The 15,145-nt window shown below is 47.1% G+C and overlaps 1 protein-coding gene across 5 annotated transcripts in view; it reads left to right on the top strand.

Annotated features, from left to right (window-relative positions):
• VPS13A (vacuolar protein sorting 13 homolog A) overlaps positions 1-15,145 on the top strand; it is a 2,994,934-nt gene that overhangs the window by 1,999,664 nt on the left and 980,125 nt on the right. For all 5 annotated transcript variants that reach the window (XR_011280366.1, XR_011280367.1, XM_069625905.1 and 2 more), the window contains one exon: positions 8,874-8,999. Coding sequence is in view for 3 of the 5 variants with exons in the window: in XM_069625905.1 (XP_069482006.1) it covers positions 8,874-8,999 (126 nt within the window). In the remaining 2 variants the exon portion in view is untranslated. The remainder of the gene's footprint in view (positions 1-8,873; positions 9,000-15,145) is intronic.

Here is a 15,145-nt window from a genome sequence, read left to right as displayed (position 1 = left end):
CTCGGATAGATAACACACTCAGACCAACCTTTTACAAGGTGTTATATCCTGGTAAAAATGTTTTTACAAAACCTTCTGAGAATGTGGCCCTGGTTCACAATAAAGTCCTGGTACCCTGTAGTTAGTTGTGAGTGTGCTCACCCCAATATTGTTCTTCTAAGGGTGGGTGGTAGTAAGCACTGGTATCAGCTTTTCCTTTACTCCTTAACTTTGTTATCCACGCAATAGTGGAAGCACCTTTTGTCCACAAAATATGGTCTCTTTTTACTCCTGTTCTCTTCAACGGATATGGTCTGGTTGAAAGTGGAAATAAAGTAGTGGTCATTCCTTTGGTCTATGGCAAACTCGAGATTGAGGGGTAAGAGGGTGTGTCGGTTTGACCTTTGGGGTTAACCAATACCTCGACTCCCCTATGCTAGCTGCCAGCTTTAGTTTAAACAAATCGTACAAACTTGTTGGGCTACCTGATCCCCTTCCTGTACCAAGAATTTGTCGCATCTGTGTTTTTAAAATAGGACTCCTGCAATTCCCCAATAATCTCTGTTAAGATGGATTTCTGAACTCTGACCTGGTGGGCAGAGGTTAAGGAGGCCAACCTAGTTTCTTGGAACAGGGTAACCTCTGAACAAGCCAGACCAATCAAGAAAGCTATGGCAGGCGGTCAAGACTACGTCTCAGGAGAGGTGAGGGTGACTGAAAGACCTCAATGAGCACACAAAGCAAGGACACTTGCAAATTACTCCCAGCCAGGTGTTATATCAAAAATATAGACACATCTGAGTTTATTACAAGGCCTTTGTAACTCAGACCATAGCAAAAGAATCACAGCATTACTAAGTAAATCAACACAACACTATCGATACAATGTATATACAAGACCATTGGGGTCTAAAGGGTTAAATGCACAAAATATGTCGACAACCTAGATAGGAAGGAAACAGGCAGTGCAGATAGTCTTTAGGCCCCTTCGAATCAGCAACACACCTAACTAAGAGGCAGTCCAAGCCCTAAGAAGAGAGGAGCCTTGTGCTCAATAGTACATGCAATGCAAGCGCATGCGGTTTTTCCAATGGGCAAAATGGGGTCTCTTCAGGGTTCTCTAGCAGCTCAGGAAGGTGGATGAGGCGATGAAGAATAAGTTCCCACTATTCAGGTAGGACATCGCCTTGAAGGCAGAGGCAGTTCCAGAGTGCGGGATGGAGTAGCTAGTTCGCACTAGCAGTGGAAAGGAGAGGGACCCTCAGGAGCCACTTGTGCGTAAAAAGGGGCCCAGGTGCTAGGGGTCACTGGTTAGTGTTGGAAGTACTCACCTGTCCCAGGTGCTCTTCGACCCAAACTTCGCCAATTCAGTCCACTTCGCTTGCAGGTTCGAACAAGACAAAAAGGACGTCTCTGCGGCTTTCAGTTCCTGAGATACAGTGAGGATTCCTAGAGACTTGTTGAGAGCCGGCTCTAGATCCAAGAACAATTAGTTGTTGATGGGCTGCAGGTAAAAGCAAGTTGTGGGTTGCCTTCCAAGTTCCCCACAGTCAAAAGTACTATGTACAAAAAGGATTTTTTGCTTTCACACTGCGCACTTAATCAGCAAAATCACTCTAAGGTTTGCACAGTTTAATTGAATACAAGGCAGCCTGACACATGTTTCGAGCTGTAAGGCCCTTCCTCTAAGGCTGCAGACAACATATACAACAATAGTGCACAATTGTACCATGAATCACAATTAATGCAATGTTATACAACACACAAGGGAGGCACAGTCGGTGAATTGATCAATTAATTAGTTGGGCAAATAGATTAAACATTGGACAGTAGTCAAATCAAAGTGTAATATAATTACCCACATTGCAACACATATCAGAAATGTATACAGAAGTAATTGTACGGCCATTGCAACAAATCCCATATAAAAAAGGATATTAGTCATTAATTGGACATCGCAGGATTTTCAGTTTGGAGTGGGTGCAATATGCCAGCAAAGATAACAAAATAGAGGAAAGCAAAAACACAAAACAATTCCATATTAGCTTAGAGTCCATGCTGGTTCAACATGTGCACTTACACTAGATGCACGGAAGCCACTTTACTATTGTATAGTACAAAGTTAATATTGTACCTTTGAATTCTTTGAAGATCGTGCGGGAAACTAGAGAGACGAAAGGGGAGTATAGTTGTCAGTGACAGACATGTGAACGAAATGACCGAGATCCAAATACTGGTGGCTCAAGGGAGCTGTTGCCACTTACCAATTAATTAATGTAAGGTATGCTGTTCTTATTAATCATGTCAATGAACTCCACTGAAAGCAGAAAATAACGCTGTCACTTAGACTGTAAAACAATTGAATTGTTATCAACTCGTTGTATTAATTAAGAGTTTGCCAATTAGTATCAGATTGAATAATTGCACATACTTATATTAGGCGCTGTTGCGAGGTAGAATCCATAATTGGGAATAAAGGTAAATCTTCCGTTGGGCAGTGAAAATCATGTAGGTGCGGCAGAAAGGACAAGGGGAGAAAGTACGCTAAATTAATCTCATTAGTTTATCTTGAGGTCATGTGCGCATTGGCAGCCCTTTTTAGCTTGGGCCAGGGACATGCGCGAAAGACCTCACTTACCAGCGTTGCCGCATGAATGCTGTGAATGGAGCCGAGCGCGGCAAGGAATGGATGCTGTTTTAACAAGTCAGCAAAACTAGCTCGTGCATCTCTACATGGCGTGTGGCTGTAGCAGGCAACCATGTTGGGTGTATAAGGAAATTGTAATGAAGCTTGAAATCTGTAGCATACATTGCGCGAAATAGTAACCAAGTTTGAATAAGGACCCTGAATTCAAATTAATTATAGATAATCACTAACAAAACACAGGGGGCTGGGGGGGCAGACCACAAACATTTATTAAAAATAGTGTTGACACTAAAGCGATCTACAGAGGCTCTAATTGTATAACAATAGAGTATCAGAAAGATATGTTAAACAGAAATCAGTCACACAGTTGGCATACTAAGCCATGTAATTAACAGTAGTAATCTATTTGAAACTGCAAGCATTTCCACACCTTCTCCATAAGCATAATAAGACAATACATCTTTGGCTTACATCGTCCATACTCAATTGCAAAAACTGGCTTCCGCACAGTGTACAACCTGTGTTGTGCAAGTGAAATTATCAACTAGACTGGTCCAATGGGACTTATTTGCTATGGTAATAGTTTAACCCTGTCCATGACTGGAGATGCATGCTTCCCCTTATGGGTGTGCGGAAGCCAGTTTTTACCGGCAGTATACCAAGTTTGGAGGGCCTCCGCGAAATGGCGGTGGTGACGGAGCAAAGCAACTGGGGAAGCTGGTCATTCCACTGGTTGGCCCAGGGACACTTCCGAGAAAGCTTACTTGCAGGTTTTGATGAAGGTGCCGAGAATAGTTGGTCCCACTATTCCAGTGGGTCGAAGCAACTTTGCAGCCCTTCTAGGATTACCAGATGCAGAGGTGTCTCACGGGACGACAGCGGACTCAGAGTGCCAAACCTTCCAGCCGGTCACCAGCGGTTCCTCAACTCAGCTTCGTAGTTTCAGGATACTTGGATCCTATCCTTCGTTCAGTGAGAACTCCAGAGATCAACATGGTATGGGTGTTTTCAGCCTCCTCTTATCCAAAGTTCCCTTTGTGCCAAAACAGAGAGGACCCAATGGGAGATCTGCTCACAAACACACACTCCATACGTGGGCCATTCATAGACCACAGTGGTCCCAGTCATTCACAGCACTCCAGACTCTCTGGCACCCAGGATGTGTATGGGAGGCAGACACCCCAGCCCGCATCCTGGAGGCACACACACAAGACATGCAGGAGCCCGCGAAAGCTTGGCGTTTTGCGGGAAACTGCATGTCTAAATAAGGACTGCCCCAGGTCGACTCGACCTGGGGAAGGTGAAGGTGCAAGATGGCCAAAGGACAGGACAAAGAACCTTGTGGCATGGCCATTTTGGAGCCAGGCCACCTATTTGTGCCAAACATGGTTAACATGGCAGGAAAGGGTTAAAAATAATGCGAAAAGATAGCTGCCAGTGCTGTCCATGACACATCTGCACATCTCACAAAAAGTCCATCAGGAGTATCTAGGGCCTTTGGAATATGACTACAGACTCAAGTACACTGTACTGGAAGGTACTTGTGTACTTGTTACATGTTGCAGAAAAGTTGCAACATGGGAAAAAGACTAACGGAAACAAAGCCTCCCAGTACTGACTGTTTTAAGGGCATGTCATTTTCCCCATAAAAGTGAGCGAAAGCCCAGAGAGTGCAGCTGAAGACTGTGCTTCTCTGGAAAAGTCAGTCTATGGTGTCTAAACAGCAGCAAAAAGTTTGGGAATGTACACATGGAGGTAAAATTACATACAATTATGAAATCTTTCCAACAATCTCTTTGCCTGTTCTCCTACCTGATGGCTAGCGCCGGATTCCCTTTGTCCTTGGTTTGCGCTCAATAAATTGTAATACATTACATACATTACATACATTACATCCACTACTGCAATCCCAACAGCTGTTCCATGCTTCACTGCCAACTCTGAATTAGCTGCCATCTGCCCTATGTCCCATTGGGGAGCTGGAGTTTGACTTTGGAAACCAATGTCTGGCCCGCTGTTAGGCGGCAGAAACCTGTGCAGTTCCCTTAGGGACCACTGCAAAAGGCTTAACACTACAGGTGTTGGCAGTAAACCCAATTGGTAGCAGTCTGTACCACCCAGATTTACCTGATAGCTGTGGCTGAGCAGTCAGACTTCTCTCAAGAAGAGTTAGGCAGTATATATAGTATACACATTAGGTACAAAAATACAGTTGCACAAGCAAACACTGACCAGAGCTTTGGTATAAAAGTATATAATTATTTAAAAACACACTTGTAAAAATACACTGGCACTAATATGTCAAGCAAGTTCAAACAGTCACTAGAAATGTATACACCTCCTTGATTAATTATCCGACAAGTCTTCGGAAAAGAAACCACTTATTATCAACGCAGAGGTGAGCGCTTAACCAAGATGCCACTCCAATAATTATTTAAAAAGGGAGAGAAAAGGCAGAAATAGTAAAGCACACAATACCAACACTTTTAACAGAACCACAGCAAGTCAAGAAAGGCAGGGTCTACTGTAGAGCAAAAAGTTCATAGGCCAGGCCTACTCTTGGAGAGAGCAAGGCGGAATGTGCCCAAGATCACACAGTTGAAGTACACTTTAAAAGTCTTTGCAGATAGTTCAAAAAGGAGTTAGATCAGTTCAAAAAAGTTAGTTAACAGGTCGCAGGTCACCCCAGGATAGAGAGTCAAGGATTTACGGGACACCTTGAACAGTCTGTTGCAAGGGAGACCAGGCGGGACACAGTACCTGAAATGGTAAGAAAGCTCCAGCGGGGGCAGTTGTTCCTGGCAGCGGGTGCAAGTCGGTGCTTCGTCCAGGGGAAGAGAAGATCTCCACGTGGAGGAAAGCTGGAGGTCGTTGCACTGCCAGGGAAGAAACCAGCCGCGGAGTTTCTGGGTTAAAAGGTACTAACCTTTTATTCGCGGTAGTGGTGAAGCGTGGCTATCCGGCCGCCGGGGTGCTTGGCACGGGCGATTCGACCACAAGACGATCCAGGAAGGTGAAAAGAGGGCGAACTGGTTAACCCCACCAGCTCAAAGGAAGAAGACTCTCCTGGAAGAAGATCTTCTCTGTCGTTGGGAAGTGGTGAGTCGGTTCAGCAGGGCTCCACCGGTGGTGTCGTCGTTGCAGGTCGGCTCAGCTTCTCCCTCTTCGGATTCTTTAGGTCCTGTGGCGACTTCTGAAGTTCCAGTCCCCAAAGCCCTGCTTTTATGCAGAAAACCCCCATTCACCAGTCCTAGCTGTCACTCAAACCCGCCCGGCTCACCACTGGGCCAATCACACAAGGCAACTCAGTCCGGGGTGCCTATTCCCCCCCCCCCTCCCACACATCCCGTGGACCCAGACAGAGTGGAACCACTTTTGGAGGCTTCTGTGCAGAAGCCCGCCAAAGTGGAACAAAGGGCTCGACTTGGGTTGGAGTTACAGAGGCGAACACAAACGCCATTTTAAAACCGAGTCCTGGCAAAAAGACCCAACCAGGGAATAAATATTAAATAAATAACCCGGTGGTATCTTTAACATTGCACCAAAAAAGTGGTGCATTTAAAATGAATGGGAAAATCCCATAGGAAATATTCTGGTGGAATATTTCGCATGGTAACCACTGCCACCAGCCAGAAACTCGACAAGGGGGGACTGGACAGTGCCCCCTTGAAAAACAGACCCAGGGTCAATCGAAGTACCCCTACCAGTACTTCCACAATATGATGGTTTGTACTGGTTCTGTTCACAATTTAAGACTAGTAAAGTCAATGGTGACTTTACATGCCCTGGGAGACAGTAGTCAGTCCCAGGGTATGGAGTCTATGTTTGGGGGTCACTATGCCACCCCTGTGTTACTGCACTGAGGGTGCTGTGTAACACACATACCAAAAACACATGAAGCCCTATGGAGTAAAAGACGCCATAGCCCATAAAACACATTACAAAGTCAAAGGACATTCTTAAATCATGCCTAAGATTGGGAGAAGAGAGTCTCGCTCTTAGCAGGAGAAAAAAATAAACCCCAAAAATCCAGCAAAGCTGCTGGGGGACTCACTATGTTTGGGAAATTAGCCTTTATAGAGAATTCTCCCTAACACCCGCTGCCGGTATGTCAACACTAGCTATGCTTAACTGGCCCAACCCTGCTGATCCTGAGGCTTCCTTTTAAGGAACTTGACCCTCCAAGAAGTCTTGACGACCTTCAGCGGTGTGTTCTGTGTGGACATCCACATCAGCCCCCACTTTTGACACCATCTGTGAGTAAACTGATTAGATGGACTTGGAGAGGTTTGGATACAGTTGGGTTTCAATTAAGCATATTTGCAAGATTGGACCAATTAGGTCATGAAAGGCACCTTTAAACCACTGTTCAACATCAACAGAATGACTTCTCCTTGGGTTAAGCAGTTCTCGGTTTTGCAAATTCCACTCTGAGCTCCATTCCTGGAGAGGGTAGTCAGTACATAGTCACTCACAATTCTGGGGTTTTTAAGTGTCCCTGCCACTTATTTCTTTTCTGCTGGTTCTGACTGCATGGGTCCCTCCAATGGATCACCAGGCCCAAGGTTGCCTGCACACTAAACCTTTCAAGGAGCTGAGGCTGGTGATATTTAAGCCCTGGCACAGCCCCAAAGCATTACAAGGGAATTCATAATCGTCCCTCGTCTACTTCCACCTCCCTGTCCCAGGATCCTTGCTCTATACCCACAAAACCCCAACCTAATCTTCCTCCTAAAGATTTATTAAAGTCTCGTTCATAGGGGGACATCGCTTTCTCCTACTCTTCACTCTCCTGACACTACTTCTGTACCTTCTGACCCTTGTTCTACAATCCTCCCATCCTCCTCCTTAATATACTATTTTGTTCCTTTTGAGGTCCCCAATCTCCTTTTTTGTACTCTTTCCCATCTCCCCCTGAAACTCTTTCCAACCTCTTACGTGGTATTCCCTCCACCTGCCCCCCCCCCTCAGATCTCCTGCCAACCTCCTGATGGTCTTCTCACCTCCTCTGTAATTTTCATTCCAACCTTCCTCCCAATACTCTCTTCTTTGCTCTTTTCCTCTTATTTTCACCTCAGTCCTACCTTTTTCCTCTCTGCCTCAACCCCCTCTCTCACATACGCTGAACCCCTCTCGCCAACACTTAACACCCGCACTTAATCTAAGATGTTCGTGGCTTTTTTGGAGCATTAATCCCTCCCTCTGGGACATATTTTTTGGGAGTGGGTTCAACTGTAGGTAATAATTGATTAAGAGTTGGGATTTGTTTACTAAGCCTTACCTAGCGGCAATGCAGACCTCTAGGGTGATGGTGATACAGACCAAGCTCTCCCAATGCTTGTACAGCAGCTTGGATTAGCCAATCATAGTTTATATGCTTCTGGCAGACAGCTCTCACTCAGCGTTCAACGCCAACCCCAATGTTTTGGCCATACTGTGCTGTATGCTGCCAAGCCAGACGGTGATTTTGTCAGCTAAAGTGAGTCTTAAGATACTCCTCTGCCTACTAGAGTGATAAAAGGATTAAGTGTTAGCACAATCGACATCAGAGCAGTGATTTGAATTTCCACAGGGGCATCTCTTAAAGGAATAGGAATAGCATAGGCATGCTTCCAGTGACAACCCTCTTCCACAGAGCTGGGTTTTGATGTGTGGTGGTGCAGGAGAGCCCCCATATACTGCCACCGGGTCCAGCATTGTGCTGTGGGTGGTGACTCCTGGTTCCTGTGACCTTTCCATCCAACACACCTAGAGGCAAGTATGGGACTTTGTCGCAGACATCTAAGCATGATCATAGGACAACGTATTGTTGTGAATTCCAAGCACTAGCACCTGGGGCCACCTCTGTAATGCTCTCAAACAATTTGACCTACAGAGAGAACATACCACCTAGCCTGGAGAACTACAAGAGATACAACTCAGAAATCTGCATTTATAGTCTTACACTGTACATCCGTCCCCATGAACAAAAACTCAAATAAATGAACATGGGTTGATGTTTGCCCACGATTTAAGTGTAAAGCAATACTTTATTGTAGTTTGTTTTCTTTTGTGAATTTTGCTTGCCTTCTTTTGACCTTCAGTTAAACTATACTTACTTGCATGTGAAATATTTCCTAAACATGTTTGAACTCATCCTGTGCATTATTTGATCTTTAAAGTTTCACAGAAAAGAGCAAAATGAAGTAAACAGCTCACTTGTTGAATTATGTATATTTAAAACAAAGAAAATACATTTGTGTTTTAGTGCATTCCTTTTTGGCCTGAAAAAGATAGCAATATGTTGCTTATTCAAGTGGAAAACTGTGAAATGTATAAGAAAATTCATTTTAATAAGCAAGACAACTGCACTTTACTTCATTTGGACAACAAGGTAAGCCTTTGAATGTTCCTATGAGAACAGAACATCTATTCCTTGTTAGTTAATGTTTCCAATATATGTTTGTTTCATCTTATATAATGTTCATTACCCCGATCTGGTGTTTCAAGTCAGACAAGGTGAAAGCAAGTTTTTGGCCAATTCTCTACTTTGATTGCACTTGAAATACTGATATCTTTTGTAATGATTGAGTGATCCTCACAAATCTGCAAACTTGCTCAACCTTTTCAGTTCTGCAAGTGTCAGGTTATCATGTGTTCCTCAATGTATATGTTACTGGATGTTGTAAATAGATCTTTATATGTGCAACTTCAGAAGTCCCTAATCTTTACACTGCTTTTTTAAAATTTAGACTCTTAAATTCTTCACGGTCTTTGATTTATTTCCCGTCTTATCTTGAGCATGTAGATTTTTACACCTTCCACATAGTAATAAAGAATATGGCAGCCTGATCATGTATTTTGTGTCTGTCTTAATAAAATACAAAGCATTTCACTGCTTGCATACTACTCTAATTTGGTGCTATAACAGAGGATATCTAGGAAGTACATGGCAATGCCCTTGGTCATTCACAGTAACTGGGATGTGAAGCCACTGTCTTTGAAGCTTTGTGAACGCTTCAGATTCGTTCTTGTCTGTAATACAGAACATTAAATTTGTGCCTAAATTTGAAATCCCAAAAATATTGGCCCTTATTTTGCAACTTTTGTATAGGGTACCCTTGGATTAAACTAATTTAGCTAGCTACTCATTGACTGCTTCAATTAGCATTTTCATAATACTCATATGTCCCATCCCCTTTCCTCCATCGTTGTGGGTGTCCCCCAACATGGGTGCGTTACTGGAATCTTTGACAGCGAAAAATGTGAGCTACCCCTTTAAATTTAGTATAGCGTGTGGGGGCGCGGCCCAGATGGTGGAATGCTGTTGAGGCCCCGCCCTCACCACCAACCCTTTTTCCGCACAGACGGTGTCAGAGCTGGCAAAATGGCACAGAAATGATTTTGAATATTCTACGTGCTCCCCATTCTTTTCTTTTCTAATTTCTTCACCTCCCTTTGGTGCATTGCCTCCCCGTGCATGTCGGCAGCAGGAAGCTTCACGAGATGCGCATTCTGCAATTGATCCTTCCCGGCCTCAGACCCCCATGCGCTCAGCCTGGAGTGCTTGGGGCCCGACCACCACTCGGATGCTCGCACAGCTTGCAGCTCGCTTGGTCATCATTCGTAGAAGAATCGACTTTCCTGCTGGAGGGAGATCTTCCACTCCTCAACGCCCAGTCATCTGAAGGACTTTGTGGCCAAGAAGGTTCGCCAAGAGAAGCTAGGCCATCTATTCTCTAAAGCACCCCAGCCTGGCGACGCCTTCCCGAGGCCTCCAACCTGGAGGGTCCCTTGGACTCTTAAAACCAGTGGTAGGCCATCGGCCGGCAAGGCTACCGGCTCCATAGCCTATGGGCTCTTCTGGGCAAGCCACTGAGGGGCAGTCCAGCTCTTCTTCTTCAGGCAGTGGCATGGGGGCTATATTTATGCTACCCAGCCTTATGGATACGCTTCCCAGCTGCCTCCGTGCTTTGCGCAGGACAGAAAGGCCAGTGCCTCGGAGGGCCGTGGCCCCTTCCTGACCTGGCAGCCTTTAAGGACCGGTTTTTCAAGTGCTTTCTATTGCTTATGCACTCTCCGCAGATTGCAGGATTCCTCAAGGATCTCATTAAATATGTGGTCCCCCAGATGGTGCCTGCGTCCTAGGCCCCCTCCTCTGTGCCCTCCACCGGTCCTACCAGGGACCCTGGTACTACAGCGTGGGGTTGCTCTGGTCCAAATCCCCCCCTTCTCCTCCAAATACTTGCCGCAGACTCTAGCCGCTCTAAGGGTAAGGGGGACTCCTCCAACTCCGCCTCATCAGAACCTGTGACACCCCTCTGCTTGAAAAAAAGAGTGTGGCGGGGGACAATGACGAGGAGCAGGAGGTGGATCCCTCCACGTCGGTCAGTCCCCCCTAGCATCACACCCTCAGCCACATACTTCAATTGTTGTGGATGTGTCTTTATATACAGTCTTCCTCGTGTTCTGTGGCTGGCGCCACCTCCAACTGTTTGTCCAAAGAGGACAAGGCGCTTGAGCCTTCTGGCAAGAAATGCTTCCTCAATGCCGGTCTTAATCTGCTTCAGGCCAAGGCCAATACCATCCTGGTGACGGAGAACCAGAAATTGTGGTGCGAGATTCAGGAATTTATCTCATGCTTGCCTGTGGAGAGCCAGGCCTCCTTCAAGGTTGGTCTAGCGGGTCCAGTGTGCAGTTGCGCGGGATCTTATCGAGTCCACGGTCTCCCGTATCGATACAGCCAGCAGGGGCCTCTGTTTGTTGTGGAGATGTGGCGGATGGCGTGGATGCATGCAACAAAATGTTCCTCGGACGTGCAGCATAGGATCCTTGACCTCGCATTCAAGGGGTCGGATCTGTTCCACTCGACAACAGACGACAAACTGATTGGCGATCTTAATCAAGCTGTGACCTAAATCCTGCCAACGGAGCCAGGGCAGGTCGAACTTCAAGCCGCATTCCTTCCGCGTCTTCAAGGGATTTCGCAACCATAGAACCTGCCAACCAGACAGATCACCTAGCTAGCATAGGAGGAAGCAGCGGAGGACCTTGCAGGGCTTTTTCCGCTCCCCCTCCTCCATGTCTGCCCCTCCTGGCTAAAAGCAATGATGTTTTGGTCAGGGACCACAGTTCTTCTGTGGAGGGCCAGCCTGCTTTCTTTGTGAGCAACTGGAAGCGTCATTTCACGGATCCATGGATTCTGTATGTAGTCTCCACGGGTTCAGTCTTCCTCCCCCGTCCCCCTTTATCGTCTCCTTTGCTATTCCAGATAAGGTTGCCTGTGCTTATTCAGGAGATCCTGGTCTTATTGGACATGCAGTCAGTGTAACTGCTGCCCCCTCCAGACAGGGTCTCTGGGTATTATTTCAGATTTATGCAGTGCCCAAGAACAACCAGGCGTGCCTGAGGGTTGTCTTGGACCTTTTGTTCCTCAACTTGTCTTTACCACTCAAACGCTTCAAAATGTTCAATCCTGTTCACATAGTGCAGTCGCTGTGCACAGGGGACTAGGTGTATTCCTTAGACCTCAAAAATGCATACCTATACGTCTCCATCTTCCAACTGCACTGGAAATTCCTCTGGTTCCTGATTATGTCACACCACATCCAGTACAGAGTGCTGCCATTTGGCCTCAATTCGGCCCCTCGTGTGTTCACAAAGCTTATGACAGCAGTGGCAGGCCTGCTTCGCTTGGAGTGCCACGACCTATACCCTTATCTGGCCGACTCCTGAGGGACAGAAATGTGGAGGCGGACAAGGTCAGCCGCTTGGGGTTCAGCGCTTACAAATGGGAATTACACCAACGCCTTGTTAGCGTTTTTCCATATGTGGGGGTTTCCGGATCGGGACTTATTAGCATCGCCACAGCACAAGGCGGTGGAACACGAAGGCCCGGGCCAAACTGGCTCTCTCGGCCTGGCTCCTGATCAGCTGAAACTTCGTCCTTCACTGTTCTCTGAAAGTAATTGGGAGATCATACAGGAACCGGGAGGTTGTCCACTCTCACTCACAATTCAAGAGTAAGTAGACCAGGTTTTGCCACTGGGCATGTATTGACACCCCCACCCTCTTGCTCTTTGAAGGATGTGTTGTCTTTTTCTGCACACCTGGCTCAGTCGGGGGTCCAGGTGGATACTTGCCGCACCTACTTGGCGGGCATCAGGATATACAAAAACTCACTCGGATCAGACTTTCTCAGCGGCCATCCCGGTGGTGAAGGCCACCTGAAGGGCTTGTCCAGACTGCTTCCTCTGGTGCATAGGCCACATCCCATCTGGACCTGAAGGTGGTTCTTGCCGCCTCAAACCCTTTGAACCTATAGCGTTGGTCGACATTAGGTGGGTTCCACTCGAGGCAGTTCTGCTAGTGGCCCTCAACCTCTGCATAGAGCGAGCGAGCAACAGGCGCTGTCGTCGTGTGAACTCTTTACCACTTTCCACAGCAGCAACGTCATCTTGCGCACTCATCGGAACTTCCTGAATCCACAGTTTGTTTACTGTTCGCTTGTTAGGGCTTATACAGGAAGTAAATACTGTTTCAAAGGGCCAACAGGGCAACAGGGAGGGAACAAGGGATCAGAAACAAATAAAATACATACAAAATGTTTTTTTTAAAAGGCATCAGTCAGAGTCGGGGTGGGCCCTGCACTCTCTGGATCTGAGGAAAGTGCTCAGGTTCTATCTCTCCTGGATGAGAACCTTCTGGAATTCAGAGGCACTGTTCATCACTTTGGGGGGCACGGCTCCCAGGCCTCCATGACCCATTGAATGGTGCAGGCCATTTCAGAATCTTATGTGGCTATAGGTAAGACAGTGCCCACGGGATCCATGCTCATGCAGTTCGGCCAAGGCTACTGATGTTGCCTTTCAGAAGCACGCTTCTTGGGAAGTCATTAGTGAGGTGGTTACGTGGGCCACTCCGTCCGCTTTCTGTAAGCATTATTCGAAGGGATTGTGTCCTCCGACGTATTCCTCATCTTAGATATATCCTTCCAGCTCTGCTGGCCTCGGAAAAATTTTTCTCTCCAGAGGGCGCTGCGCGTCGACGTCCCTCGAGCCGATGTCCTTCGACAGCCGCCGTATCGACGCTCGACGTCATCCTGCCTATAAAGGCCGCGCGAAGCGTCCGTTGCTCAGTTCCGTTTTTCCGCGCTACTCGGTGCCTCGGAATACCCTTGCTCAGTTCTTAGTCAGATAATACCTATTTACCTCGAGTTATTCGATACGTACTCGATGGCTTCCTCGTCGGAACCGACAACTCGTCGATCCGGCTTCAAAAAATGTCGAGATTGTGGGAAAAAGATGTCGTTGACCGATCCTCACAGAAATTGTCTGTGGTGCTTGGGAGCCGAACACCATTGTTCGGAGTGCGAGGACTGTATGTCCATGACAGCTAAGGCCCTGAAGGAGCGTAGGGGGAAGCTGGAGAAAGGTAAGACTTTTAAAGCTTCTTCTTCGTCGACAAAGTCGAGACATTCGTCTCCTCGTCACCATTCACGCTCCAGGTCTCGGAGTGGGTCTCATCACTCCTCGAGATCGAAGCATTTGAAGAGGAGACGTCGAAGATCCCCTTCTCCGTCTTCCTCTTCCTCTGTTTCGCCAAAAAGAATCCCTTGCCCCACGAAACATAGTTCCCGGGCTGAATGGGAGGAATTCAGGAAAAATATGATGAGCGTCTTCGAGAAAGTGGCCTCGACCCCCTCGAAGACTGCCGAGAGCGATGCTCTGGTCGAAAGACCCGAAGGTCAAAAACGCTGCGAGTCGCAGTACCCGGCGAAAGAAACCTCTCGAGCGCGTCTTGAACCCTCGAGTAGGACTATGACCTCCAAACCTTCCTCGAAGGTTCCGTCGACGCCGTCGACGAAGGTTCCGTCGACGTCGAGGTCGATGTCTTCGACGCCGTTGACGGAACCTGTCGACTCGACGCCGGCCTCGACACCGGCGTCGACGCCGAGAAAAGTCACGGTGACCACACATCCAGTGACGATCCCCAGGCCCTCGACGTCGATGGCGTCGATATTGTCGAGTAGAATTCCAATTCTGTCGAGGTCCTCGAGGCCTCCACCTCTGTTTTCGACGCCACGCTCGAAGCCTTCGACGTCGGCGTCGACGACATCGACGTTCTCGAGGCCAATAATGACAAGTTCGGCACCCTCTGCCTTGGAAATGGGATTTACTCCCTTTATGAGTTCAGAACAATTGAGAACTATATCCTCAATTTTAGAAGAGGGTGATTTGTCTGAACAAGACACATTTGAGTTACAGGGACCTGTAACCCCAGTTAGAGAGGAATTTTCCTCTGAAGAGCGCAGATTAAAGGATCTTCATGATTCTTTACATGAGGCAAGTGGGTTAGACACTTCCCCTGAGGTGGATTTTGCTAAGCCAGACCCGGGGGAGCATGCTGAAACCCCCTACAGAGCCTTAATGGCCAGGATTACAGAGTTCATGGGGTGGTCTACACCTTCACAATCTTTCCAGCAAGATGACCTCACGGATATTCTTGACAAAGGCCCACAAGAGGATCCAGTGGTGCCCT

Source organism: Ambystoma mexicanum, chromosome 6p (assembly GCF_040938575.1).
Source record: "Ambystoma mexicanum isolate Mex_15411 chromosome 6p, UKY_AmexF1_1, whole genome shotgun sequence".
NCBI lineage: Eukaryota > Metazoa > Chordata > Amphibia > Caudata > Ambystomatidae > Ambystoma > Ambystoma mexicanum.
Note: the sequence above shows the minus strand (reverse complement) of the source record. Positions and strands in the feature narration are given on the sequence as shown.